At 40.9% G+C, this 14,828-nt stretch overlaps 1 protein-coding gene across 1 annotated transcript in view; it reads right to left on the bottom strand.

Annotated features, from left to right (window-relative positions):
- Positions 1-14,828, bottom strand: part of LOC138504998 (embryonic protein UVS.2-like) — a 59,557-nt gene that overhangs the window by 19,292 nt on the left and 25,437 nt on the right. Inside the window, exons 6-8 of the mRNA XM_069625358.1 lie at positions 11,024-11,199; positions 4,816-4,897; positions 2,777-2,904 (exon numbers count right to left, since the gene is read on the bottom strand). Of these exons, the coding sequence (XP_069481459.1) occupies positions 2,777-2,904; positions 4,816-4,897; positions 11,024-11,199 (386 nt within the window). The remainder of the gene's footprint in view (positions 1-2,776; positions 2,905-4,815; positions 4,898-11,023; positions 11,200-14,828) is intronic.

The raw sequence follows: 14,828 nt of genomic DNA on the forward strand, positions 1-14,828 counted from the left end.
TGGTAGAGTGCCAACTGACCTGCAAGATCTTTGGGGTGATACAACCTGCAGGCCCCAAGAAAAAAGATATGGGAACCGCCAAGATAGTCTGAATTAGTGGGGAATGGACCACAAATAGAAAAAGTTGCCAGCGTGCTTTGAAATGTAAAGTTCTATATCTTACAGATGGAGGTCTTACAGTTTAAGCTAAAGAAGAAGTGTGGCAGTGTAATGACCTATACAAATTAGGATAACGGCCATGACCTTTTATACTTCTACTTCACCAGGAAAAAAATAAATGGTTTTGAAAGGAGGGGATAGTTTTACTAGACCAGGTAGAGATATGTTGTAACCCCATATTGTCCATTCAAGGAAGGAAGCATTGCTCCCAAAAGTAGTTACAACAGCTGTGCAATTTACACATGAGATAAATGCTTCAAATTCACAAAATGAAATGGTAGTATAAATTGCTCACATTTCCCAGAGCCTGTGTAAATCTCTCCCAATGGGCCCTTTAAGGTCGACTAATAGTGGCCCAAGGGAATGTGAGAAAATCTTACTTCTTTTTCATTTTATGATTTTGGTGCAAAGAAAATAACCTTCTTTAGATGTAATTTTTAGACAATGCTGATGTATGTTGCCATCTATCTGGTGACTTAAAATCAGAGCAGGAGAAGATGTGCATATCTCATTGCAGGAAAGGATTGCATTATTGTTTATTTAAATAGATTCTGCAATAAGAGAGAATCAAAGTGTGCTTGGGTGACAGCATGAGAATGGCTGCATTGTGAGCTTATTGCAATTGTTTCCTGGACAGGGATGCATTCAGAAACGCAAGCTGCATATCTGCATATCTGTGTATAAATCGGAAATCAGTTGTGACACGTTCATCCTTCTTGTCCTCTTTCAGATTTATGGACTGTGACATTCCTCAAGGATCCTCTTTGCCCCATCTCCTATTTAATCTTTATGCACAGTCTCTGGGATGTTTACTGAGAAGCCATGAGATGCTGTTTGATCGTATGCTGGTGACACTTAAAGCCCTCCTTCAACTTAAACGGGGGCTTGATACCTTAGCTGCATGCTTTCTAGATATGTGACTCAAGTCTGAATCTGGATGGACAAATGTAGGCTCGCATTCAAGCCTATCAAAAGTGATATCCTGGTCAGATTCCTTGGGACTACCATCCAAGCCTTCTTTAGAGGAAAGAATCGTTAGGGGCCCTCTTGATGATAAATTGAATCATGGACTACAAATCAGAACAGATACTCAAACATGCATTTGTATCTCCTCCTGTGGAGTAGTATTCTTGGGTAATTCTGAAAAAAATAAATGCAAGTTTCAACTTTTGTAGGGCAGAATGCCAAAGTAAAGAGTAACACAATGTGAAATTGCCTTTACACCCCGTTGTTTTCCAAAAAGTAAATGCTGACTTCACATTATGGTTTTCAGGTGGTGGTTACTAAGGATTACTATGGAATCCACCTGCCACTAGTAAGTGATGATGCAAGGCTGATCCCGCGTGAATTCATTTGTTTAAAGAACAAGACAAAGAAGGAAAGCATGGCAGCATTGATATCTTCACTCTATGCCCCTTCTTCGGCTTAGAGCGAATTTTCAATGCCCCTGCTGCATAAATGAACACTGGCTTAATCCTCCACTCATGCTCCAGTGATGCTCATAGTTTTTGAAGGTGGAGGGTGGGGGCGTATTGGGAATTACATGTATGCCTTCCATTTGCCCTCCGTCTTCAAAATCAATTTGGTTTCACACCAGTATGAGATTATCATGTTGGTGTGAAACCATTGATTTCTTATGGAAACCACCGGGTGTTTACATTAGAAAACATTGTAAATGCCACCAGCCATGTGTATATGGATGGCAGGCAGCATTTACTCTATTTGCACTACAGAATGCAAATAGAGAAGTGTAAGGAGGCTTCTGCCGCCTCTTAGACTGCTCATTGCTCTCTGCTGTGCAATTTATGAACATATCTGGAGGGGAACTGTTAGCACGTAAGGGCAAACGTCAGTTACCCTATCAGGGCAATCGAAGTTTAAATAGAAAATTAGCTCCCTTGTATGCAAGAAAATAGGTTGGAAAATAAAATGAACGATTGAAAGCATTGCACCTTGCTTTTATGCATTCATTCATTTTAGACTTCAATATATTTTAGAATTACCCCCACTCTCTTTTCCCATTTCCCCATCCTAAAAATCCTAACACACTGATACCTTTCTTCATATCCAGGCTAGACTATTGTAACATGTCTTACCGAGGACTCCCTAAAGGCGACATCAGGTGTTTACAATTAATGCAAAATGCTGCAGCCAGGTTGATGATGGGCCTGAGTATTCAAGCCCATGTCTCTACAGCTCTGAGGAATTCACATGGTTTCCCAATGGACAAATGGATCATTTTTAAGGACATTTGTTTTGACCACAAGGCATGTGAGGGTTGTGGCCCTGGGTTTCTAATTGATCCGATTTTTCCTCATAATCTCTAAAGAAAGTTCTGCTCACATCAACTTGCTGACCTCACCTTAATAGAAAATATAGAGCAGGCGGTGAAACATTTGCCGTACAGCACTGGAACACACTTCCTGTCGACTTGCACCATAAAGGGAATATTTGAAATCTAGGAAATGCCTTAAAACCTTCTTATTTGCCTCATAATCGGACTATCTGCTTTGCAACTGCTGTATCCACAGTGTTCTCCTAGTGCCAAAGATTCTTTTGAGGTGTATGAGTGTTCTATACAAACAGTTTATGCGCACATACATGCATACATACATACCGCACTGGTAGAGGGTGTTGACTTTAGCAAGATCCAGATTGCTGAGTCCGTATCTCTGTCCAATTGGAACATTGGGATCTGGCTTGGGGATGATGGTTGCTTTCCCTGAAGTGTTACTGAAAGCAATGCTGGGGATAAGAAAATAGCCTTCCATTAAATGGTTTGCAGTGATGTAGGTCTGTACTGGAGTGCCATACCATATTATATGTTCAGTTATTTCGTTAACCTGGAAATAAGTAGGCTTTGCAGACAATCATTACTTTGATCTGTTCCTTTATTATTGCCTGCCCATCCCACCACAGTTCTGACTAGAATACTCAGAACCACTGACAGATTAACCATCAGTTTTGCATCCTTGATATTGGATTTTAAACATTCTGCAAGGAGCTGTGAGTGGATTGGGACCTTATGTGAACAAAGGGGTTGCTCCAGTATCTCAGGGCATCATGGAGAAATGTCCTTTTGCTTAGATGAAAGTTACTTAACAACAATGCAATGGGCCTCATTACATCCATGGCGGCCACGGTATGAACGGTGCTGGTAAGGGACCGGCACCGTTCATACCGGGCCGCCACATTACGAGTTCTGCTGCGGGTCCCGCTCTGTACGCCTGGCCAGACCAAACGTGCAGAGCGGGACACTCTAGCAGTACAGGATTCTAACAACGGGCCCGTTAATGACGGGCCCATTGTTAGCATCCTCCCCATTCCCATTGAGCCCTATAGGGGCTCAATGGGAACAGGGACGTACCGGGTACCACGAAAGGGAATTAACGGGCCCTCCAAGGTTGGAATGTCCCAGTAAGTCCCCTTTCGCGGGACCCGAACCCAGACCCGAGTTTGGGGGTAGCCATGCTGCTAAAAACAGCATGGCTACCTCCAAACTCGTAATGAGGCCCAATGACCAACTGGTCACTTATAATTCCTCTCTTCTAAAATGACCCTTCTTCCTTCTCCTTCTGTTAACAATACAGTAATTTTGGCTTCTGTGCATTAAACTGAAAAATGGAAGGCATTCACAGGTGTGCATTTCACGCCCATGTCTTGCATGTGGCCTAGCTGTCACTGGTGGCACTGACTATAATGAGTGTGCAAGGTGACTGGTACATATTGCAATCAGTAAGTGCAAGATAGAAATGAAAAAAAGCCTTTCCATGACATACACCGGTGGGGAATCCCTGACGACGACTGGTGCAAGAACCGAGGGAAGGAAATGTAGACTCCACTCTCTGTGTATATGAATTTTATTGCACAGCAACCGACTTACCAGCTAGGTATGCCCAATGGAAAACCCTCAACCTACCACATAACACTATGGAGCTGGGAATATCTTTGCTTCTTAGCACTCATCCCTAACACATTGGGTCACAAGTTCAGCATTGTGTATTAAAAGTCGTGGTAATTCCATTACTGCACTGCTGAACAACAAGTTTGAACTTGACATGGGGGAGTTTCCTCCAGCATCATGCTGAAATTAAATCCTCCACTGGTCAAAAATCGGTGCCACAATCCCTATGGAGTCATATGGTCTCCAAAAACGGGGATTACCAGCACCCTTCAACCACTTCTAGTCCTGTGGGAAACTCACAGAACCAAGTGGTGGTAATGGTAAACAGGTTGGCAGTAATGTGTTGAATTTACTGCTGAATTACCACCAGATTCATAATTTGGGCCATTGTTCTCATTGCACACTGGGATTCACACTTCATTGAGACATCTCCTTCCTTAATCCGTCATCTATTTGCTGCATCTCCATCCCTGATCCAGCCTCAAAACTGGTAGGCGCATTCATAAACTTTTCCATTTCATTTGCAGTCCCTTCCTTAATCATGTAAAACACTTCATAATTTTTCTACAGTTATCGTATGCCTTTAGGTTTGAGCACAACATTAACAAATCTTAACATAACATAATATTCTGGATCGCAGAGCTTCTTATATCATGTAATTGACATTGACTAATAGACATGCATGACTATTTGTGAGGGGAAAACCTCGAACCATACACTTGAAAAGTGCCAGTCTCTCAGCCAAGGTTTACCTTGGGTAGTGCATCAAGGACAAGTAGTCGTACTCCAGTCCCAAGTTATCGGTGTCTATTTTGATGAAATTGCCCATGGCACCTGTCAAAATGAAGACAAATAACTAAGTCTGAGAAGGAGGGAAACAAGATAATACTGCATTACAAAGATAAGGAACTGAGCATTTCACACCTGTGTACTCTCCTTGTACCCTGATCAGTTTTGTTTGTGTGTATTTCTATCGCAGATGCTAGTACCAATTTGTGTAAGTGACCTGCTGTTTGCTCCTGGTCAATACATATATTTATTGAAACATTTGAACATTTTGACACATAATATATATCTATTTACTTCATATAAACAAACATTGCCTGCCTTCATCTTCTTTGGAGCCAGAAGCATTTTCACTATGGGTAGCTTTATTAATGTATAGAGCTACTAAATTCTAAAGTGAGACATCAAGTACAACCACTCACAATAGCTGCTCAGTGCATCATGATGTGGTGAGCCCACTTAGATGAAATAACTTGAAATGATGGATTGTTTAAATTGTTCATAAATTGACTAAAGTTAAGGCTTGTGATATCTAGGGACATAATGCACACCCGTGTTGCAGAGGCCTCACACTAAACAAGCACCCCCATATTAAGCAAAGACCCATTTTTGGCTAGTTGTGGTGGCATGTCAGGGGTCTCTCATCAAGTTTTTCACGGGTTTCCACATTCTTATTTATGCTACTGCCGACCTTCCACAGGTGCATAACTGACAGCGGCAGATGGCTGATCACAATCCTTATTGTTTCAGTTTTACACAGAGTGTTTTATGGGAGTCAAAGGAACGTGAATCGGCCACTGCATGTTACTCTGCTTCTGCCACAATCTTCTGTATCTTAATATAATACACCCTAATACAAGGGTGTATTATATTAAGATGTTTTGATTTCTGAAATTTAAGGTAAGGAGGTTGCTCTGCAGGAACGTGTGTTCTGATTAACAAACTTTCCAAATTTACATTTTAGTGTACGTTTGGCATTCCTTTCAATTTAAATAGAATGGGAAATAGAGAGCTACTGTGGTTTGAATGCTCATATACCCACATCTCCTGAGAGACTAACCTGCCTGTTGCCCATGCTACTATTCCCATCCTGTATATAGAATTATCTAAGGATGTCTCGACACATGGCACAGACATCCTAACTATGAAATCCAGACACACCTCCTATAAAACTATACCTGGAAACCCCCAACAGTGCTATTTGCTGCTTTCATTTTCTTACAGGGCTATATCAAAAGAAAAAAAAACAAGAATATGCAGACTGTACATACTCAAAAAAATAATTCTATCTGAAAATTATTTATTTATTTATTCTAGGTTTTGATAATGTGCTTTGCTCGGTAAGACATGTGTAACATTCTTATTAAGGCTCTAATGCATACTGGAAGTGTTCCTGCGAAATGAACATTGCATTATTTGTAAAATAGCCAGTTTCAAGTGTTTATAAAATTAATCACTGCCATTTGTATTAGCTAATTGCAGAGAATATGAACATTCTAAATGTCCTTCATAGATAGAAAGGATTATGCTCAGATTTAAAATAATGAACTGTTTCTTCTGTGAGCACTAAGGCAAAGCTTATCATTGAATGATGTTCACTGATTTGAATGAGTGCTGTTGAACCTGAACATGCATTACAGTATGCACAAGCCCTAATAATTAATACAAAATATAAAATAATAAGCACACTGGAAGAGTCTGCAGCCTGGTCTACTGGTCCATTGGATGTCCTGTCAAAACCCCAGCACCACTTAAAGAGCATATTTGCATTTGCTTACATCGCCACTTACAGACAAGACCCCTCTGTGTTATGGTGACATTTCTGCAGGATGCATTGAATAATCATATATGCCTCTAAAAACATGGCTGGTCACCTTGTCTTAAGGTCTCTCATTCATCTGTTACCTTTAAGATATTGGTCTTATCTCTAGTCAGCCTGATGTCAGCAAAGGCTGCAATGGGTCTAGCATATGTGCACCTGGCAAAGCAACGCTCACCCGCAAATGAATAGAGCAACAGAGGCATAGAGCTAGTACTAGAGTGTGTGAGAGAAACAGAGAGAGACTGAGAGAGAGAAACAGAGACAGAGAGAGAGAGACAATATCAGACTCCATCACTAAACTAATAATAGCAAGACCACCCAGACTCTTGAGGGCTAGTAGATGATTCATTTATTTGTAGCTTGAATGTCACAGCCCAAAGACATTTTCTGTCCAGTAATGTCCAGTAACAAAGAACCTTGCTGCTCTCCTTTAACCGCCATTGCAGTGTGGCGCACAAGGAGCAGTATGAAATGTCAGGGTAGATATCTATTCGGATTTCACATGGACCGGATCTTGACATAATGTATAAAGTGTTATCAGTATGTTCTGTGCCAAGAGACCTGTTGGTGAGGGCGAGAGGATAATGAATACGTGCAATTTCTGGTCATATTGTTGATGAGAAGGAGACAGAAAATGCACACTGCAAACTAAAGGGGTGATTAGGTGCCTACTACTATTCGCTTCAGGAATATCACATGCAGTAACGATTGGTAAAACAAGCAAAATGCTGGTTTTACTGCAGCTAAAGTGGGAAATGTTTCCACCTATTCAGTTTTTCAGAAATACCCCATAATCGATTCCCTTTAAAATAAATTGTCCACACCTGTTTGTGGGGTGGAAATGCATATGCATATAGGAGAGCAGCCGTGCGTATCACTGCTTTGCAGGGACAGAAAGATAGGACCTAAGAGTCAGCATGGTCCTTGCTGTAAATTGCATAGGTTGGCCCTAGGGCATCAGAATGTGTGCATCTTTGCACACATCATGGCTGTAGTAGCTGTCCTTGCCATTTTCACCACAAGATAATCAATGCAGAAGCACATTACTTTCATTTTCAGGAGAGACATATGTTTGAAGCATCTTCATAGTTTGCCTCAAAATTATTGTTATCTCCTCCTTTTGGGTGTGGATAAAATATAGGGTACTTTTGGGTAGGATTCCACATCACAATCAGACAGTTTTTTTTATCGTAAATACTGAATTAAGTATTCATCAATCAGTAATGAGGGGAAAGATAACATGAAATGCACACAGGATTCATGATCATTCAAGTTTGTACACTGACCACACCAATGAGTACACTTTTACTATAGCCCATCGGCCAACTTCGGTGACATGACGTTTTAGGCTTTTCACTATAAGGGCAGAATTTAGTGTTTGGAAGTTCAACTGTCCCTATTGGGGATACCTAAACATTTTGCTTTTTCCCCTGTTCTTTTTCAGATGTCTGGACTCGTTTGGTGGACAATGGGACTTCTATTGAAGTCTAGCTGCCATTGCAACAATTTTTTAGAATATGGTAATATGGTAGCCCATATGGCTGTTAGTAGAAGGTTGTTTTTTACGTAGCCCATTTTGCCCTTACATTATTATATCCCCCTTGCTGGGTTTTATGTAGTAGTCTGCTGGCAACTGTAACTTAGTTTTGGCATTAGTACTGTAATGAACCTTTTGGGTAGCCATTGGGTAACCTATGTATTTGCTTAAGACCTGCTCTCAGGCATTTCATGTTTGCGGCTGATTCTTTATTTAATCAAAATAATAAGACCAGCCTAAAATGGCCATTGTGCATACTTGGGATCAATCTGTGCCCAACCCTGAACCCTCTATAGTGGCTTGGACTCATTTAGACCAGCCCCTCACCCTGAAACCCCTACTATACACCTTGTGGCGATTGACCAGAAAGGATGACAGTTTCTGAGGCCAACTTAATTGGTTGGCTGCCAACACCTTGGTTATATGCCCTGGTGTGTGATTGGATGACTGGTTTATGGAAACCCATACTAGTGTCAGTTTATCTAGGGAAGTGCATGACCCTGCCATCAGTTCTGCAGGATTTTTCTTGGAAGGATGCAGGTATACTTAACTGCTGGACGATGTTGCCACTAAAAAGATGCTGCTGAATTTTGAGGCCAAGTTTGGCCATACTGACTTGGCTTGAATATCTGTACCTTAGCTCTGGATGTTCTTTTCCTCTCCCTGGACCATCCTTATGGGACGGGCGAGGCCTTCCATGACTGGACCACCACTAGCCTGTTTTGCTGCTATATTCTTTATTTGACTGCCTTGGTAATTTGCCTTTGTGTAGGAAGCTACTGTTGCATGATGGATATTCGGAACACAATACCTGACCTCTCCTATTCTTCTGACAGACCCGAAATGCTTCCACTGTTGCATTCTCCAACTGACCGTTTTCTCCTAGCTGGCTGCCCTCCTTTTTTCTCAGAAACGTAAGATATTTTTGGCTTAGTTCCACCCTCTTCAATGAGCCGTCTCTGCCATTTCTTCCACTTCTCTTTTAGGGGTCTGACTCCTGGGAAGACCGATGTTTCTACTTTTTTCCTATCTGGGTCATTGTTGGTAAGGGGTTTAATCCCCAGGGTGGCCAGGGTCTATTAACCACAGGATAGGTAGATTCCAACACAGCTTTTTCCATCAAGGGATATGTCATTGCATTTATTACAACACATTTTACCGCACAGGTACATGGGGGTGGGTTAGGGAATAAAAAAAGTTACAGTGAAGACTTGGGGGGCAGATTCTCCCCCTGCACACATTTGTGGCAAAATGCCAGACAAGAAAATGTGTATAATTCTCCCTTGATTAAAAAATCTATAGGAAATCACATAGAACCAGCACACCTAGCAAAGAAGATTGACTTTTTTCGTCCATCTGAATATTTTTTGGGGGGGAACCAGAACTGCAAGATTTTACAGCTGGGCTCTGGGGTAATGGGTTATTCAAGGTGATTATCCTTAGGGACATCCATGTTCTTCTATTAAATTGTTCTGTAGATTCCCTTCAATCTCGTTTTGAGATAGACTCCTCTTGGATAAAATATTGATGGGAAGCACCTCTTCCTGGGACTGGTTGGTTATCCAACTGCACTGGAGCTCTTCAAGAGGGTCTCCTCTGTCATCCCCTGAAATTTGTTGCAGTCTTCTCTGAAACTGTGAGGTAGAATTGGTACTTACTATACTTTTCCCCAAAGTCATAGCGGCGTCTCATGATATGTTCTCATTTAATTCTACGGTGAACCTCTGAGCTAACCTGGAGCTCTACCAAAGTCACTTTTGAGGTACTTCCCTTCCACTGGACATTTCTTCCTTTCCAGGTCTCCCCATGTTCCCTGGAGTTCTACGCCAAAACTGGAGTTTTAGCTTGTGCCATTAAATGTATTCTGAGTCCAAATATTTGTTGTCTTATGTTCTTAAATGTTTGACTTTTTCTTCCACACTAGGTCCTACATTTAATGTATGATGAACATTTACAATACCCGTAATACATTGTCATAGAGGACAATGAGTTTTGGGGCTGTATTTCAATGTTGGCACATAGGGTCCTGATGGTGATTACCATAATACATTTGACTGTCTAGGATCACCTTTTTTCTGATTGCTTAGCCTATTTACATATCTCTCACCAGAAAATTGACATACTTTTTTAATTTTAGAAGTGGTTTTGGTCTTACTTGACCATTATTCATTTAAAAGAGAACATGTTTTTATTTCAATGTGTGTCACTAATAGTTCTTATTTTAAGCTTATAAAGATTCTGTAATTAATTTCAAGTAAAATTTAAATGTTTTAAGATACCACTGTATTTTTTTGGAAATCTGTGTGGACTAACTGTATTTCCCTACTGAAAACATTTATCTTGGATGGTTGCACTACCCTCATCAGAGGGTTGTGCACAACTATCCCTAGCACTCACTATTATTGCCCCTCCCAAATGTGTCTAGATGTATTGCTTGTAAGGTAAATCTGTTCCTCCTTTGGTGACTCTTGTTTGTGGCTCCAAAGGCACCTGCCTACAAATAATGTTGTACAACCGACCCTGCTGCTAAACTCTCCCACTGATCCATGCCAACTTGGTTTTACCACTTTACTACAGCTGTTAATCAATAGTGCCTATTGGTGCGACTGGGAACTGCATTTATTTCAGCAAACTTCACATGGGGTGCTCAATAATCTCACTAGATTGTGAGATACCTTGATCTTCATCATTGGGTCTTGCTAAAATAAAGAACCTAAAGGTGAAAACATGTGCAATGATTTCCAAATCATATAACACAACGTATGTTGCAGTTTTTCTTTTCAATTCAATGAATTACTATGGAGTTTCACTGTACCCGGTGAGATATACTGTGTCATGATGGTCACATAATCATCACGGTCGCTGCGGTTTTGCTCGTGGAAAAATCCCAGGGCATGGTGCAACTCATGCTGAATTGCGCCAATTGTCATGCAAGATCCTGTCAATGATATTTGCTGGGCACCTCCAATTTTTCCGATGTAAGACCAGCATCTGGAAAGAAGGGAACACCACATATCAGATAATACAACCTTTGGTTTTTATCTTCCACTATGTCAGGATCCTCAATCACACTCAATGTGCACAGTGTGGCCATGTAAACCAGCACTCTCCACGACTTACTTGTTTACCTCAGCCATCCATTTTCAAACTCCCGTCTCTCTCTCTCTATTTCTATGCCTCCTCCAACTTGTATCACACTATGCTGGGGCTTCCCCATCCTGTCAACATAGTTCTTTCTTTGTGTTGGACTTGTGTTCTTTAATACTCTGTGTCGTTTCTTCATCACAGTGGTTGATAGACAGACATTCTTCATTACTGCTGTGATCTTACTCTTCACAGCACCAAACGGATCTCTTATTTCAGTAATTACCTTACAATAGTATATTCAAGAGGAGTCTTGGTGTCTTTCATTTGCCAGAACTAGATTGGGCATTTGACGATAATAAAAGGTTGCTTAATCATTGGAAAGGGAGTCCTTATCCCCAAGAGGAGAGTCTCTCCCTGTGATGTCCCACTTACCACAACCCCTAGGGGGATTTGCATAGAAGGCTCACCTCCATAACCTCAATCGAAGGGGCTCCGCTTTGGGGCAAGTGATTGAATGCCTTCATTCATCAAACCTACTTCACTGAGAATTCACTTGAAGACATCACTGAAATTGTGAACTCAGTGACATTTTCTGGAGAACACAGATACATTGTTCTGCTGTTTTGTTGATTAACTATATACTTATCCTAGCCCCCACTCCTCATCACCACGATCTGCAACACATCCTTTGATAGATGTCAAATTTCTGTGATTGTCATAGGACCTACCATCGGACACTTGCTAAAACGAAAACCCACTCTCAACCCTGATGGCCCAAACAGCTACACTTCTAAATCAAACATTCTGTTTTTTGGGCAAGACTATTAAAAAAAAACATTACCTTTCAGCTTACTGCCCTACGCAAGGATAAACTTTCCCTGCACGATAACTAAACATGTTTCAGACAACACAGAAGCATGGAGACTGCTTTGCTCTTTTTGGGAGAACATCTTTTATAATCTCTGAACACTAACACTCCCTCAACCATTTATCATTTAAGGGATGGCTACAGCTTACGATCAACCCACTCTCCTAAAAGACTAACATATTTCATGGGCATCACAGGAGTAACGCTGTAATTGCTCTCCTCCATCACTGAGCATGAATTATCCCACGTTAAACTAGGAAATGTCATCCCCTCATCATTCCATCTAAAAATATGTGTTCCAATGTTTCTACCCTTTCAGCATGGCATTTTAATGCATACACTAAACTTAAGGAAAACTCCCGAATAAATATTTTGTAATGAATCTCTAGTTGCTTAAAAGTCAACAAGATCGGATGGTGCATAATAACCTATGCTCAAACTTGAGCAAAACTGAAATATTCCTTTTTGGATTTCTAACCACAATGCACTTATCATTCCAGTGGCCAGAATCTATATGTCAAGAGCCCTGTATGAATCAATAATATGGGGTTATTTCCAACCTGATCCTCACTTTTATACTAGAAATGAATTAGATCACTCAGAATATGCATTTCAAATTGAAAATTATTTAATTTGTTGATATGTTCTAAATATTTACATGGTGAGATGTATTATGCTGCTCCCAGAAATATTGTAACATTCCTTACCCGGGTTTCAATAAGTCAACCACTCACTAGCTCCACATGTCTGACTACAGAGCAGCAAGACTTCTCCTAGATTTGAAACTACAACAAAGCCACCCTAACTAATAGTCCATGATCTATTTAAGACAAAAACTGTTTTCTGCAGCAAAAGGCTTGTAAGATTCATGTGGCTCTGAAATCTAGATGAACATCTAGCGATGCCTACTGGGTGGCACTGTGAAAGGCATAACACGGCCTGAATTTTTTTTCTATGTTCACATTGCAGGTGGAAGGTTTGTTTTCAAGCCTTTTTAAACAAACCATATTTGTGAGGCTATTTCAGCGTATAGATAAGGTGTTTGTCCTCTGCTTAATATTTCATTGTCATTCCAAAGGTTGTAATCATTGTAATCAACATAGTGAGGTAAATATTAAATATCAGGAGGGACAGTAATGAACTTTGGAGAACCCCAGATGACAAGGACCGCAGCCCATAATGAAAAGGGTTCAGATAAATATGTTCCTGCATATCTATGAGAAAATATCTGATCCAGTCTAGGGCCTGATGTATGTATGTATGATGACTATGTATGCAATATGAGCAATTGCAATGCTATGGATGAGTGTATGAAACCACACCAAGGGGTCCAAGAGGACACTGTCCCCAAAATCACTGTTAGCTGTTTTGGCCTTAGGACTATCCAGTATGGACAACACCACATATTATGTTCCATGTAGGGGTTGAAAGTCAACTTGGAATTGATCTACCTTTTCTAAAATTCAACAAATCCCTGCAACTGTTGATTGGCCATGTGTTCCAATAGTTGAGTCAAGAATGGCAGGTTGGAAATAGGCCTAACATTTGTTTGGTTGGTGGGGTCCTTCTCAAGCATATTTAACAATGTGGTTATCTAAGCAACTATGGAAGCTTTTGGGACTACTCGGGAAGATAGTGAGCAATTTAGAATGGCCTTATTCGTGGAGACAGTAAGGGAAGCTTGAATAAAAGCTTAAAGGTACTGGAAGGATTTTTTAGTTGGAGTTTTTTCTGTCAAGAACTGAGCAATTTCAATGAAGAGAGACTGATGCAGAGTAGTTGATGTTGGGCTGTGCAACTCATCAGTAAGATTGAAGAATTATATATGTGAGGCAGCACAGTAGTCAAACAGTTTGAAAATATTGCCTTTTGATTTGAAGTATGCTCTTTTTGTAGTTTCGGAAGCCCTCTCATCACTGGGATCTCTTCAGATATCGTTCAGGTGTTTTATTTTTTTTGTTATATTCCTAAATTCCTTGGGATTCCACTGATCTGATTTAATCTTGTTTTTGTGTCTGTTTCTTTATATTTTTAGGTAAAATAACATCAAGCCATTGAGGGAAGTGTTCAATTAGTTGTTGGCAATTACTGTCAATGTTAGATAAATCATTGACGAGCTCTAGAGTTTAAACATTCTTCTAAGTAGGTATGTGGTGAATTTGATCCAATTTCCAGGTTGTTCTTCCTTAATGACAGATTGATTTGGTCTACATTTTTGAAATACTGAGTGATTAAAAAGAACGTCAAAGTGGTCAGACAACAGCAGAATTTAGCATCTCTGCTCCACTCTCAGGGTGTTTAAATGTCTCTGGGCCTATTACAAGTGTGGCGGTCCAGAATTAAGGGTGCTGGTAGAAACGTACCGCACCCATTCTGGAATGCACCCTACATGTCTGTGGGTGGGGGCCGTTTAGCTTGGCAGGCACAAGGGCACCTGTCCGCAGAGTATTCACGGGAGCACAGGCACTGTTAGGAACCAGTGGTTCCCTCTCCCTATGAGACTCCATGGGAATAGGGATTAACATTTGCCGGTGCCGGACCTCCTGATCGTCCGCTAAGTCAGGCCCCAGTAAAGTGTTGCGAGTCCGATGGCAACCCGCCAGAAGCACCTTCAGGGTTGCCGCCAGACTCGTAATGAGGCCGATTGCCCCTCACTCATCCCCTC

The sequence above is a fragment of the Ambystoma mexicanum genome, chromosome 11 (genome assembly GCF_040938575.1).
Source record: "Ambystoma mexicanum isolate Mex_15411 chromosome 11, UKY_AmexF1_1, whole genome shotgun sequence".
In the NCBI taxonomy this organism is placed as follows: domain Eukaryota; kingdom Metazoa; phylum Chordata; class Amphibia; order Caudata; family Ambystomatidae; genus Ambystoma; species Ambystoma mexicanum.